This window comes from Aquila chrysaetos, chromosome 16 (assembly GCF_900496995.4).
Source record: "Aquila chrysaetos chrysaetos chromosome 16, bAquChr1.4, whole genome shotgun sequence".
NCBI lineage: Eukaryota > Metazoa > Chordata > Aves > Accipitriformes > Accipitridae > Aquila > Aquila chrysaetos.
This window is the reverse complement of record NC_044019.1, coordinates 17,280,598-17,294,856: the sequence shown is the minus strand read 5'-3', so window position 1 is coordinate 17,294,856 and position 14,259 is coordinate 17,280,598. Positions and strand designations below refer to the sequence as shown.

Below are 14,259 nucleotides of genomic sequence, written 5' to 3'. Positions count from 1 at the left end.
CCAGAACACATGCCAGCAGAACCACAGAATCCTTGATAAATAACTCGTGTAGAATCAGGTGGAATAAGTACTGTTCCATTTCTTTCACAAGGGACTCTGCTGGCAGTTTAGAAATCTTATCATGACATGAAAATACATATCTCCCTCATTTTGCAAAATATTTCTCAAGTTATTACAATGACAGAGGAAATTGCCACTAAGAGCCGCGCTCTACACCAGAAAAACATGGGATATAGTCAACAGAGGGGCATGATGATAGAGGTTACCACTTTTGCGTCCTTGGGATTACATCCTGGCCTACATCCATATCATTCTATTCTCCCTTCAGTCACAGCATGACATTCTTTTTAAGATAATGGGATGAAGGCAAAATAAATTGTGGTACTGGGCTGTTTCTTTGCTGGTATGCAGCAACGTTACAGAAGTAAGGCCCATCTTTTGGGCACATAACTGGATATACAGGTTTTTTTACCATGGCTGAAATTAAATTTACAGCTTTTGGGTTGTTACCAAATTTAGGAATTAGTAATGATTCTTTATATTACCTGAGGTCTTAAAAGTGTCCTAAAATAGTTTTACTTAAAGAATCTTGGGGCCAATAGAGAAAATAATTTGTAGATATTTTCATATCACAAGCAGATTTGAAAATTATATTAAACAGATTTGCTATTAAATATATTTCACTATTAGAAAATATTTCCATAATAGAGGTGCCCTTTAAAATTGAGAAAAGTTTATTCATTCCTTGGAATAGCTTTTGTGTGGCTGAAATGCCAAACATAGCTATGGTATTTGCAAGTATCAGCCAGTGCTGTTACTGGGTTTTCCATGTATACTGATGGATGGAAGAACCACACCAAACCTGTGATATTTTGTGAACTCTGTATCAAGCTCTGTTCATCAGACATGTCAGAACCTGAAGCATACACCTAATTCCCATAAGGTATCTCCCTTTATAGCACTGGGCTCTAATAAACTTGGCTGTGGATGTGAAAGGGCAGCAGTAGAGAGGTAAGGTTTAGTTTTCAGGATCATAACTAGACTGATTGCATTTTATAGAATGAAAAGTAGCCCGGAGTTCTGCCTTTACAAAGCATAGTACTTCTAGCAGTCTTGAAGGTTAAAAGTCATTTGGGCTTGTTGAAGCTTAATTAACTTTTCTTCTCACAGATATCCACATTTCTAGCAAGCAGAAATGACCATGACTGCCAACAAGAATGCCACTGTCAACAGCAGAGCTGGAGGGAGTAAAGTGCCTCAGGACACTCTGGATAGGTAAGTGGTGAACTGCAGGCTTTGTAGATTCTGAGAAAGGTTTGTCTGTGTTTGGAACAAAATCTCTGTTCAAAGGTAAGCGACCTCTATTCTGACACAGAGAGAGCTTTGCTGGGCTGAGAAGTTTTTTGTAGGGACTGGAGGAACTGAGGTATGAGAAAAAATCTGCTTCTGGCATATTTCTGTTGAGATATTGCTGCTCGCCAGCAGGTTATGCTGAAAGTGATTGCAAGGAAGGACCTGTATGGAAGGCACCGTGTAGGCCTCAGGAGGTTTGGGCTAAATTTCTTGGCCGTATGACTACATGCCAGTTTTCCTTCATTGCCAATCTCCGGTTTGTGTTTTGTACTGGTTTCTGTCACATTTTCTTTGCTGTATCTGCCTTGACAGACAGTGGGCAGAGACTGCCTCCTTTTGCAGGTCAGGCAGCTAGTGTGAAAGGGCTGCATGTAAAGTACAGGGCTCATCTCTGTTGCTTTGCTTATTTGTCCTCCTTTCTGTAGCATTAAAGTAATTTACAAAGTAGATCAACTTTATCATTCACAGCTAGGGGAGAACTGTAGCCAAGGACACCTTAAGCCTGGCAATTCTAAGGGAATCAGTCTGTTTAGACTAGACCAGAAAACAAAGTGCACTTGCAAATTTGTGCATGTTTACTTGTGGCTAAGAAACACTGTCCTAATAAAGTTCCAGTCCATCAGAAGAAGGCTGTGACATGACTGCATGCAGTGGTGCAGGTGCCTGTAAATAATAAATACCTTTGACTCATTAATTAGTACAATGAAATGGCAAGAAGAGTAGAGTCAGTTACTGCTTCCTTGTTCTTCAGTTTACAGTGATCAAAGGCAGTGTTTTGAGGACAAGAAGTTTTCTTTGGGCAGCTCTGCTTTGGAATATTGCTTTGATATGCAAGTAAACAACTTACCTGCAGCTAACAAGTTCACGTGTCCATGTCAGAAGGAGTCTTGCTCTCAGCCACAGCCTTTACAAAGTAATGCTGACTGATTCAGCCTGTGGCTTCACACAGCACAAGCCCACCAGCTGCTCTCATTCTGGGACTGACAGTTGCAAAACCCTCACTTAACCTGCACTCCCACTAGGGCAGCCTTGGTATGCTTTAACTGGGAAAGTTTAGACAGCCATGGGGTTAAAAAGCCTTTATGAATTAACCGTTTGAACACAGGAGCAAAGCTCTAGACTTTGGATGTCATCTTAGTGAGGTGAGAAGAAAGCCACACAAACCGTGCAGGGTCTTTCTTCAAATGCATGAAAAATCTGTTGACATATCTCTCTGTCCTTGCTGTAGTATTTTGTCCAGCTCTCCAGGGGATTCTTGCATGGGTATATTGTCCTATTCTGTTTTGAGGGGCTGTTCTACACTACCTTACACAATAACATGCCATGTCTTCATTTTTCCTGTGTTTTGGCTCAAAACAAGACTTTAACCCCATTATAAACAGCATAGAGGAGGAACGTGCAAGTAACTTGCACCGACCTTATAGAGTCTCTGTACTGCATTAACAAGTTTATGCTTGGTATTGGACATAGAAACAAGGAGGATGCTCTTTGCCTTACAAGTTCAACAAGTAACTGTAAGGCATTAAGTAAGCTGCAGTAAAATGGGTCTGTGCCCAGAAATGACTGTTGTAGCAGAAAAAAAGCAGTGGAGGTCTTATTTATTTGTTGGACACTTTGGGAGAGGAGCGTGGGTTGTACCAATGTCAATGAAATGCACCAATCACTTTGGGCAGGCCAGGCGGCATCTGTTCTAGCCATACCTGACAGAGGGTACCACACCTGATAAGCTGTACCAGGGTTACTCTTAGCTGACAGCAGTGCAGTATGTGCATAGAAGGTTTATATTGGGAGAACTTTGCTGTTTCAGATACATGAGTAAAGACTGTGATTCAGGTGAGTAGATCACAGAATTACCGTTTGATTTTATCCACTTGAAAAGGAAATGTCAGAGGCAAAAAGTCCCTGTATTGGCAGCTGCCAGGTAGAATAGCTGGCATAGATGGAGAAGTTCAGACAGATAAATTGAGGAGATTTGGCTTTGATCGTAGCAGGGAGCTGTAGGTCAACTTGAAAGTGATGTTGAATACTGGCTTGGTTTGGTATACCTGCCATTGTATTCTGAACGTTTCCAAGCACAAACAATGGAAAAGCGAAAATATAAATTAAATTCTGAGATTTTCAGGAGGGAAGCAATGGAAGACATTTTTTTGAACAGTTATTTCTCTTCTGTTTTTATTTAAAGGAAAACCTCTTTTTAATGACACATCTCTGTTTTGCATTTAAACACTATGGTTTTGTTCTCAGTTTCGGTTGTCTTTCCATATTTCATGCACATATGGCTGCCTCTGCATTGCCTTCTGTATCTAATAACTTATTTCTCTCTTTCAGTTCTCTGCCACACCTACCCACTTATCTACACATATTATTGAATCACAATAATCCCATGCAATTTTCCTGAGTTGGATGAAATGACTTCATCCTGATTACGAAGGGATAGGTTGGCCTACAAGTAGTGGTGAATTAATAATCAAGAGCCTTAGGTAGAACCCTGACCCTAGTCCTGTATCTGCTAGTGACCTCCTTTGTGGCATTGTCACACGCTTCCCATGTCTAAATCTTTCCTTAGGTTGACTTGTCTTTCTTCCTCCTGGTGCTGTTATCCTTTCACTTTTTAAATTGTGCAGTTGACTGAAGACATAGATAACTAACATCCATTCTAGTGTCTTTTATTAGGCGTATTATGCTGTGTTAAACTCAGCAGAAATGGACTCAATATCCTTGTATGCTTCCCAGTTTGTTAGTTTGTGTGTTTGGCATCTCTTCGTACAAAACAGTAAAACCATAAAATAAAGTGGGGCGGGGGGGTGGAGGGAGGGCAGCTAGAGGAATTTCTAGAGAGATATTCATATGTAGATATTAAAACCAGATCCCTAATGATATCTGGCATTGTCAAGTTGTTTGTCATCCTTCCATCAGTGCAGACAGATTGGTGCTGGGAACTTGGGTCTAGACTTTAGCAAACTTTGGACCTACTCTTTCGTTTTAAAGTCTTCCATTCTGAATAGCTTAGAAAGTACTGTGGGATACTAAGTTATTGGATAATAACTGTCAAATAAACTGTCTTTCCTTATCACCACCATCTGTTTTGATTAGAAGTTGTCAGGAAAAGATTTTGTAAGTACAAGTATGGACCTGAAGCTAAGGAAAACCTTTGAGTTGCACTTGCGTGACAAGTGAGGAGATGAATAGGTTGTCATGCACCAGTTCTCCATCCATTATTTTGCCTTATGTAATCTTCTTCACCTGCCTTTCTGAAACCCTGTAAGAGGATGTTACTTGAGTCAGCCATGAGGATTCTTCATTTTAGTGAGACTGTAAATCACCGGAGTAAGTGCTGGCATAATAAAAGTTTAAGGGTTGCAGGATTTATTGCAAACATCTTCAAAGATTCACTTAAACTGAACAGTCATTGTCTCTGTTTAGTATGCGATTTGACTGGAGATTTGGAAATCTGCAAATGTGCTTTCTCTATAATTTGTGGGAGTAGAGTTTCAGTAAGTGCTGATACTGGCATAACACAGATATATTAGTCTCCTGGTGGCTAAGACATCTTTTTAGTGTTACTTTCTTGTCAGTCCTAGTTTTGGTGGGGTTTATAGTTGCAAGACTGTTCGGTTGGACTCAATGATCTCAAAAGTCTTTTCCAACCTAAATTATTCTATGATTCTAAGACGCAAGGTGTGTTTCAGTGATATAGTGTCACCATCTGGTTCAACCTTTTGTGATTCCTTATAGGTGAGAAACAAAGGTCAGTAAACTCTATAGGAGTCTTTCTAATTACTTTGGCTGTGAATCAGACCCTTGTAGATCATGGATTTAAATTTTAATAACAAAAATCTTCAGTGGAAAGGAGGTGCCTACAAGTAAACATCTGTACAACTGCATGCTTTGCAAGCATCAAGATTCTTGTAGTAATTCAGATTCCCTTAGTCCCCACCAGAGTGTGGATCCACTGGCATGAGGAACCACTGCCATTTTTCCACCGGAGTTGTGCTAATGGCAGTTTGGGAAATGAAGGAGAGACAGAGAGCGGAGTGAGGACATTATTTGGGAGGATAACCATGAGTCTCACCTGAGAAACTGCTTGTGGAATTCACAGGTTTCTGCTGTGAGCACAGGAGGGAAAAACCTTTGGATCTGAAGAAAGTGAAGCAATTTAAATAAACATCCGCACTAATGCATTCTTTCTGAAGTTATCTGAAGTTCATTCACCACTTGTTACAAATGGAGATTTTTGTGTGTCTTAGGTGAGATAAAACTGACTGTGCTCTGAATAGGAAAAGTGTAAAAAGATGACGAGGGTCGTCAAAGGTGTGGAACTTTTTCACTACAAGGCAAGAATAAATTGACTGGGACTCTTCATCCTGGAAAGGAAAGTACTGGAGGGGAAGAAGGGGTAATAGAAGTATCTGAAATAATACATGGAACAGAGACCATAAATAGGTGTTTTGGGTTTGTGTGGTGGGGTTTTGGTAGCGGGGGAGGAGCTACAGGGGTGGCTCCTGTGAGAAGCTGCTAGAAGCTTCCCCAGCTTCAAGTCAGACCTGCTGCTGGCCAAGGCTGGCCCAATCAGTGACGGTGGTAGTGCCTCTGGGATAACTTACTTAAGAGGGGAAACCTGCAGCAGAGAGGGGAGTGGGATGTGAGAGGAACACCTATGCAGACACCAAAGTCAGTGAAGAAGGAGGGGGAGGAGGTGTGCAGAGGAGGTGATTCCCCTGCAGCCCATGGTGAGAAGGCAGACTGTCGCCCTGCAGCCCATGGAGGTCCATGGTGGAGCAGATATGCACTTGCAGCCTGGGGAGGTCCCCACGCTGGAGCAGGTGGATGCCCCCGAAGATGGCTGTGACTCCATGGAAAAGCCCGCGCTGAAGCGGTCTGTTCCTGAAGGACTGCAGCCCGTGGAAAGGACCCACGCTGGAGCAGTACGTGAAGAACTGCAGCCCGTGGGAAGGGCTCACACCGGAGAAGTTCATGAACTGTCTCTCATGGAAGGGACCCCACACTGGAGCAGGGGCAGAGTGTGAGGAGTCCTCCCCCTGAGGAGGAAGGAGTGGCAGAGACAACGTGTGATGAACTGACTGCAACCTCCATTCCCCATCCCCCTGTGCCACTGAAGGGGAGGAGGCAGAGAATTTGGGGGTAAAGTTGAGCCTGGGAGGGAGGGAGGAGTGGGGGGAAGGTGTTTTAAGATTTGGTTCTACTTCCCATTATCCTTGTTTTTATTTGATTGGTAGCAAATTAAATTGATTTTGTTTTTTCCCCAAGTTGACTCTGTTTTTTGCCCATGACCATAAATAGTGAGTGATCCCTCCCTGTCCTTGTGTCAACCCATGAGCTTTTCTTTATATTTTCTCCTCCCCATCCCATGGTGGGGGGAAGGAGTAAGTGAGTGGCCTCGTGGTGCTTTGTTGCTGGCTGGGCTTAAACCACGACAATAGGGAAAAAAACTCTTTCCATTTAAGAACTGATATGAATCAAATGAAACTAGAAGACAACAGCTTGAAATTCAGTTGAAAAGAAGGTACTTCTCTGCAGCATGTTTTTAAACTATGGAACTTAGCTGCCACAGGATATTGCAATCAGACAAATTCATGGAAGAAAAATCTACCAAATGCTTTTAGCCACAGAAGCAAAATCTGTGAGTCAACAGACTGTTAAGCTGGTTAACTAGCACTGCCTGCTCATCTTGTTCTTACTCTCTTCTCTAGGCACCTGCTGTCACAGTCAGTGAGAGAGCCTGGACTAGGAATGCTCTTTGGTCCAAGCCAGTGGGGACATTCTAATGTTGTGTGGAGCAAGAGTCAATTACAGGAAGCGAATGTTAGAGAGTTTGCAAAAGGATTGTTATACTTACGACATGAGACTCTCTGGCTTTCGGTGAGCTTCAAGGACACAACTTTAATCCTTCCTTGTGAGTCACTGAGGTGAACGCCAAGGAACAGGAGGTTAGGAAAGCACCTTACGTGTAGCTGAAAGCAACTTCTTAGCAGTTCTGGCAGGAAGGAGCTCTGTGAAATCTTATTAACTCTTCAACAGGAGACAAAGGAGCCCATAGTATGGTTGCAGCTAGTGCGTGACCCTTTTGCATCAAATGGCTACCTGGTTTGATTGCACCATACTTAAGAGGATCAGTGTAACTGAGGAAACCTTAACAGAACAGAAGTCAAAGAAAAGGCATAGTGGTGTTTGTAGCTCTCTCCCCACAATGTGGCTTGCTTTGCCTTAGCAAATGATGTAATATTTTTCTGGAGTCTTTGTGTTTTATGCAGAAACTTTACTTGAATTAATGAATTAATTTATAAAGTATTTCTCCTAATCTTGTGTTTGCTCCAGTGCAAAGGTAAATGTAGAAATGGCACTACCAGCTCTGACTTAAAAATCACCTCAACACTATACTGTATTAAAATGGACCTATAGTTATGTCTATGAGGTCATGCTCTACTTAACAAAATATAGGTTTTGAACTTATAGTCTTAGTCTAACAGAGAAAAGGAGAAAAAAATTCTGAACAAAATAATTATATATTAATGTATCATTATACCTTAAAATTGCAACTTAGCTTGAGATGCTAGGTGCGACAAGCACCAGTCCAGAGCTGAAAAATGTTTAGAGCACGTGTGCCTACATAACTTCTGTAAATCATTTCTAACGTCTTCAGCTCTGGCTAATATGTTGTCTCTTAACTTGGGATCTCAAGGCATTTTTTACACTTAACTTGAGCCTTCTCACCTGCTGCAGTATACTACTGGAGTACAGGAAGTGTTTGTTTTTAGAGGACCCCATTGATTTACAGTTTTTTATCTGAGGGTATTGCATGAAGCATAAGTAATTTCAGAATTTGGAGATACAGACTTCTTCCAATGTATTTGTAAGTAAGTGATAGAATTTCCCTTTACTTCCAACATTTTCTGTGGTGCAGGCTGTGACTTATGAGCCCCACCTTGCAAGCTGGATGCAGAGCTGGAAATAGTAGAGCTGTGCTCCTGCCAGGTGGTGTTGCCCTGATACAGGCAGTTTTGGAATGAGAAACAGAATAATTATTATAAGACACATTTTTACTATAGGATAGGATTTAAAAATAAACTAATTACAATTTTTTTAAAAATATGAGCACTATCCTTCTGCTGTAAGCACAGAATATATCCCTGCAAGCAGGATTACTTAGATGTTGATTAGATGTACTTTCTCGATTAATAGCTTTTAGCTAAATTTCTGTTAATCTGGAAAAAAATTATACACATTAATACCTATTTTTGTAAATGGAATACTTAATGTAGACAAACCTAGGAAGATATTTTGATTAATTAAGCAATATATGCACTTTACAAGACATCTCAGAATAATGTTATTACAGTTATTCTCAATTTCTTGAAAAGCAAGTAATGGTGATTGTCCTCTAATTTCTTACGGAACAGTACAAAGTCTATCCCGTGTAAAGCATGTTTAAAATGTGTGCATACAAGTTTCACAAATCAAGACTTAGGAGTGAGCTTTTGAAAGCTCAAGTGCATTTGTATATCATTTACAGTGAACAAAAATCAAGTTTGTTGCAAAAGTTTTACTAGCATGGTGACTTTAGTAGTATATATAGAGGGACTGCCATGATGAGCTAGAACAAACATCTTTTTAGTTTAATGTCTCTGGGCTTGATCTGGGAAGATAGCCAAAGCAGAAACTGATCCTGGTTCCAGTTGTGCAAAAGGACTATGCATCTGAGGAAAACTATTCTCAGAGGATATGCGTCTGTGGAAAACTACATTCACCAGAATCATGTGAGTTTCAGCACGGATTGGATTTTGTGATGTGGGCTGTCGTCTTTCCACCCAATCTGCACAGGAAAGGTGCCATCCTCAGTGAGTTGGAGCATGTTCTCCAGCTGAGCAATCATGATTTAATGACATGATAAACTGAGGATGCTGATGTCAGTGGGTTGTATAGCAAGGCATTAGAAATTTGTGCTAGCAAAGGATTACATCTGCAAATTGTTGTGAGCACAAAGTTGCAAGTTGTTAAGTTCCTAGCCTAATAACATGCATAAAGCTTCTCCTTTCTAAATACTTTTAGTTGAATCTTTGAATCAAATATACTCTTGCTTGATTAAAACTGAAATCTGACCTCTGGGTTTCATCTTTCTCCTTGCCTGGGAAGAATTGAGCTGGGTACCCACAAACCTCTAAATACAGGCTTTGGTTTTTATCTCCCAGCAGTGTGTGAGGACATTCCTGCTGTCACCGACAATTTGTCAGCCCCATTAGTCTAACATGCACTGATATGTTTGCACTGGCTTTGTGGCTCAGACCTTCTTCAGAATTTAAGTTAACTGGACAGAATTTTAATTGGCAGGAGCTAGCTTACCTCCAGTGAAGGCAATGGAGATGCACCACATAAACCAAATGACTATCTGGACTAACATAACTCTAGAGGTACCTAAGCAGTGTTTCAGCTGAAACTTATAATTCTTTAAATATCAAATAAAATAATGACTTATATTTCCTAACCAAGCAAGCCCATGGGGTAGTGTTTTGTCCAGCTTTATCATGAGTCTGGGATTATTTGCTGTTGTTATTTGTAGGTAAAATCGCTATTGGAAATTCAGAGAGAAGGCTCCTCAGGCTGATGCATTCACTTGCTGCTAGCTAAACCAGAGGCAAGGTCTGGACCTGCTTCTGCAGGGCCTCAGCTTCTGTGTAGCCATCATCAGTCATGTAGAGGGGAGGCCAGATGCTCCCCTTTTGGAACAACAGGTCTTTGCACGTGCTCTGTGCTTGCTTCTTGCCTTTTGGGGTTAGAGATGATGGCAGGAGGTGCGAGACTGTGGAGGACTGATTCACGGTATTAGCAGAGCCAGCAGAGTCCTGGGGCAGTATTCTTGCATTTGACTTCCAGTATCCACCCTGATTCTTTTGTTTGGGAACCTGGTAAATAATCACTGCATTTGCGTAAGCAAACAAAACCTCTCTTGTCTGTTTTAATAGCAGCCATCTTGATGTTTGAGCATGACAGAACACAGCAAAGCTAGGCTGTGTAGGAGAAGTATTGCTTGGGTTGGTTATTAGGAGAAGTATTGTTTTGGGTTGTTTACCTGTCCCCATCATGCACACGTCCATGCTCAGCTACTTCACGTGCACATCAAGGTCCTGTGTTTTATTACTCTGTTTCTCTGATGAAGGCAGAAACAATAAGAGGTTTAAGAAAAATCTTAGTTAAAGGAAGACTTCACATCTGTATTTCAGCCTTAAAAAACTGAGATGTACAATCACTTCCAAAATCAGTCCTAGTCAAGCCAAATTCATTCAGTTTTACAGCAAATATATGTATTTATTTATTTTTAAGTGACATTAATTCTTGGTCCATATTAATAAACCCAACTGAAATACTTTGTTTCCTTTGAAGAAAGGATTATGTAGTTGTGGCCTGGGCAGAGGACTAGAAATATTTTGCCTTAGGAATTGAGACCTCCAGAATTCTTAAATAAAAGAATGTGCAGGTATGTCCAGTGTTGGGGTTAAGCAGTGCCAGTGGCAGTTATTTGTTCTGCTGGCTTGTCATGGGACTGCTCTATTCTCTTTCCCTCGCCACAGTAAATTTTTCATTTCAAAGATGGTCTCATGTCCGGAGAAAAACCTGTCTGTATAGGGAGAAGTGTCTTCAGAGAGGCAATGCCTGTGCAGTACTTTTCACTCATTTAGAGAGATCAGTACATGGATACAACTGTAATGCCTTTTGCTTGCTGTTACTTCATGTGTAACAATATGATTTAAACTTAATTCACATAATTTCAATCCTTCTGCTATTGTAACTCCCCACCCCTAAAAAAAAAGAAAAAACCCAAACCAAACCAGTACCCTTCAGCTCTCTGTTAAAGTGTAGACACTGTGCAAATTTATTGTCAGGTCAATCATTCAGATGCGGTCCAGTCTGCCTACACTGACAAATGAATTATCTCGCGACTAATGCAAAAAACCTGTGTTCACATCTGGGGCTGGATGCCTTGGGGGGCAGATAAGGCAGGATGATGCAGAACAGCTCCCTCGCCATTACTGCAACAGAGCGTGGTGAGGGAAATAACTCTGCATCCACCACGATGGACCCCTGATCCTACTGTAAGAAAAATAGTAATAGTAAGATAAACACAATGTATTTTTTTGTATTTATGTATTTAATGTAAATATAAAGACTATGATATTTATTACATATCCTGAGTTTTCTGAATGGAGATCATTGTGAAGAAAGCAATAACTTGGAAATCAAAGGATGCATCTTCAGCTCCCTTTGTTGCTCTAAAACAATGAGGTTTTAGTCTTATTTGAAACTCTAATGTGTACAATTTCCCCACTAATTATGTGTGATTGTCATTGTCTTAGCACAATTATGATAAGGTATTCTTTCATCTCTTGCTCTCTTTGCTAAGTACGTAGACAGTGTTGCTGCAAGTGACAGAAAAGCTGCTTCTTTCCCTTGTGGACGGCTGCATTTCAATTACCGGTGAAAGGCACTCTGCCTGGGCTCTACAGTTAGTTGCATGGTTTAAAGGAGTCTCCATAAAACATTGATTATAGATAACTGTACTATTCTTCACACTTGGATAAAATTTTCTGTGTCGATGATGTTCCCGTCCATGCTTAATAGAAAGTTTAGTGGGATGTTTGGATGCCAATTCAATTTGTGTTATAATGATACGCCATGGGAAAAAAATGCTGGTGTGTTTGCTGCTGCCTCAGCTGTGCGCTGAAATGCTTACCAAAACAACCAACCAAGAGTGGTGTGTCTCAGTGAATGCCTTTCTCTGGAGGAGACATGCAGGTGTAGATGCAGAAAACAGTGACAGAGAAGGCAGCGGGTATAGAAGTGGTTGATGGTTTTGCACAACTTTAGGAAGATTTGTGCATGGTTTGGCAGGTTAACGGTTGCTGTTTCATGCATATTTGGGTGTACAAGTTCTTGTTTTCAAGGGACTCTGGTGGGGGAGGAGTGAGACCAGCTCGGAAAAGAGAGTGAGCTATGTATGCCTAAAGCAGGGAGCCAAGTCTTCATTTTATATGTTTTAAAATAAAAACTTATTTTGCTCCATCAGTTGTGGGGTAGCCTGGGCTAAAGCAGCTCCCAGTTTTCCCAGTCAGTGCAGCCCTCGGGGACTTTGTTAGAGCACCAAGAGGCCAGTGGTGTGAGTTCAGCTAACGTGCTCTTGACATGTCCTTGCCTCTCCCCGCTGCCTTTGCCAGGCAGCAGATGAGGCAGGGCCAGGACCGCTCGCCTCTGCTGTGGGAGAGCTCCTGGCACCTGAGCGTGGCTTAAGACGACGAGGCACTCTGCACTGGACTGCTGAGATGTATTTTCCTGCCAAAAGTGGTTGCCTACTGCTCAGAAATATTAGTGAGAACCTTTCAAGCTCTTTATGAATTTGTGAAACAAACCCCGTAGAAAGCGTTTGTTACTTTAAAAAGAACCAAGTTTTAATATTTTGACAGGGAGCTTGAGAATAGGAAGAATAGTGGTTCAATAAAATTCTGCTAGGAGTAAGCAATATGCTAAGTTATTGGAGCCAAGATGAGACACTGCTTTTTTTTTTCTTTTTTTTTTTTTTTAAACCATTGAGGTTTAGAAAACAATACAAATAAACTTTAGGCAAACAACTGTGAAAACCAAATAACTGATGTGAAATCTATTAACAAGTATTGTACTCCTTTAAAAGCAGAAATAGCTCTTGAACTATGCAGCTGACAAATTTTCAGCAGATCAGTTTCCAGCAGTGCAAAGTTACATTTGGTTCAGAAAGGAATAGGAGCTGTTATTTACCCTGTGAGGTTGGAGGTGTGTTTGGAACACGGAGCTCTGGCAGCTCTGAACTGGGCCATGGGAGGTGGGAGGGCAGGCACCTACTGTCGTCAGGAGCAGAAACACCAACAGTGGGAACAAGTCAAAGTGCTGATTCAAATGACGCTGAAACTGGGAAGAGCTTGAATACAGGCTTTAACATTATTGCTGTCCTTCATCTGGGTAAGTGGCATCGGTGGGGTGCTGATTTCTGATGGTCTGAGGCATAGTGTTCCCCTCCCTTGCCCTGCGCAGCAGTGACCTCGGGGTGGTGAATCAGAGGGCATACTGAAATCTCTTGAAATCTCTTTAGCAGGGTTGCAGAAATATTCTTGTAAGCACAGTGGTCTAGAGACATAAGAGAAGAATGGTTTGTAAGATGAGGTAACAGCTTCTAATTAGATCAAGAGACAGAATTGAAGAAATGGACCTAATTTTGGATACAGCCTTTGGGCTTCCTCAAACAGTTGATGGTGGGGGGTGGGGAATTTTGCTATTCCATTTCTTTGTTGGCTATTTTGTATTGCTTTAGTTTTAGATGTCCATTCAGGAAGAAGCATTACTTACTTTACATGCACTTGTCAGTCAGGCAAATCACTTTTTCTTAGATGGAAGTTGTGTTAATATATCCCTCCCATTTGCACAGGTTTTTAAGAAGAAAAAAAACCAACCAACTAAAATTTGGTTGCATTTTGCTTCACGCAGCTTCGGATCAAGTTTGCTTTATTATTACTTGGAGGCTGCAGGAATGTACCCTGGCAAATTACTTCCCATTGCAATTTAATTCTCATGGCACTTTGAATGCTTTATGCTTTTATATGCAGCAAATCATACATCATCATTAAAATTGCCTCTTCTATTAAGGTTTATATTTGCTAAAAACACTGGAAACTAACTAAAAAATGAAAAGTAACAAGTCTTTTAAAAAGCAGAGAGTTAATAGTTGAGAGGTTAGACTAAAAGTGACATTTTTAATGCAACTGTTTTCTGTTCCAGTACGAAGATTACTTAGACTAACACTGCAATCTTTATTTGTTTAATCACTATATTTACATTAGTGTACTCAGTAATACTGAGACCTGAACTAAG

At 41.0% G+C, this 14,259-nt stretch overlaps 1 protein-coding gene across 5 annotated transcripts in view; it reads left to right on the top strand.

The window, feature by feature from the left end:
* Nucleotides 1-14,259, top strand: part of DENND2B (DENN domain containing 2B) — a 182,077-nt gene that overhangs the window by 76,947 nt on the left and 90,871 nt on the right. For all 5 annotated transcript variants that reach the window (XM_030039877.2, XM_030039874.2, XM_030039880.2 and 2 more), the window contains one exon: nt 1,171-1,275. In XM_030039877.2, coding sequence (XP_029895737.1) covers nt 1,196-1,275 — 80 coding nt within the window. In that variant the 5' untranslated portion in view covers nt 1,171-1,195. The remainder of the gene's footprint in view (nt 1-1,170; nt 1,276-14,259) is intronic.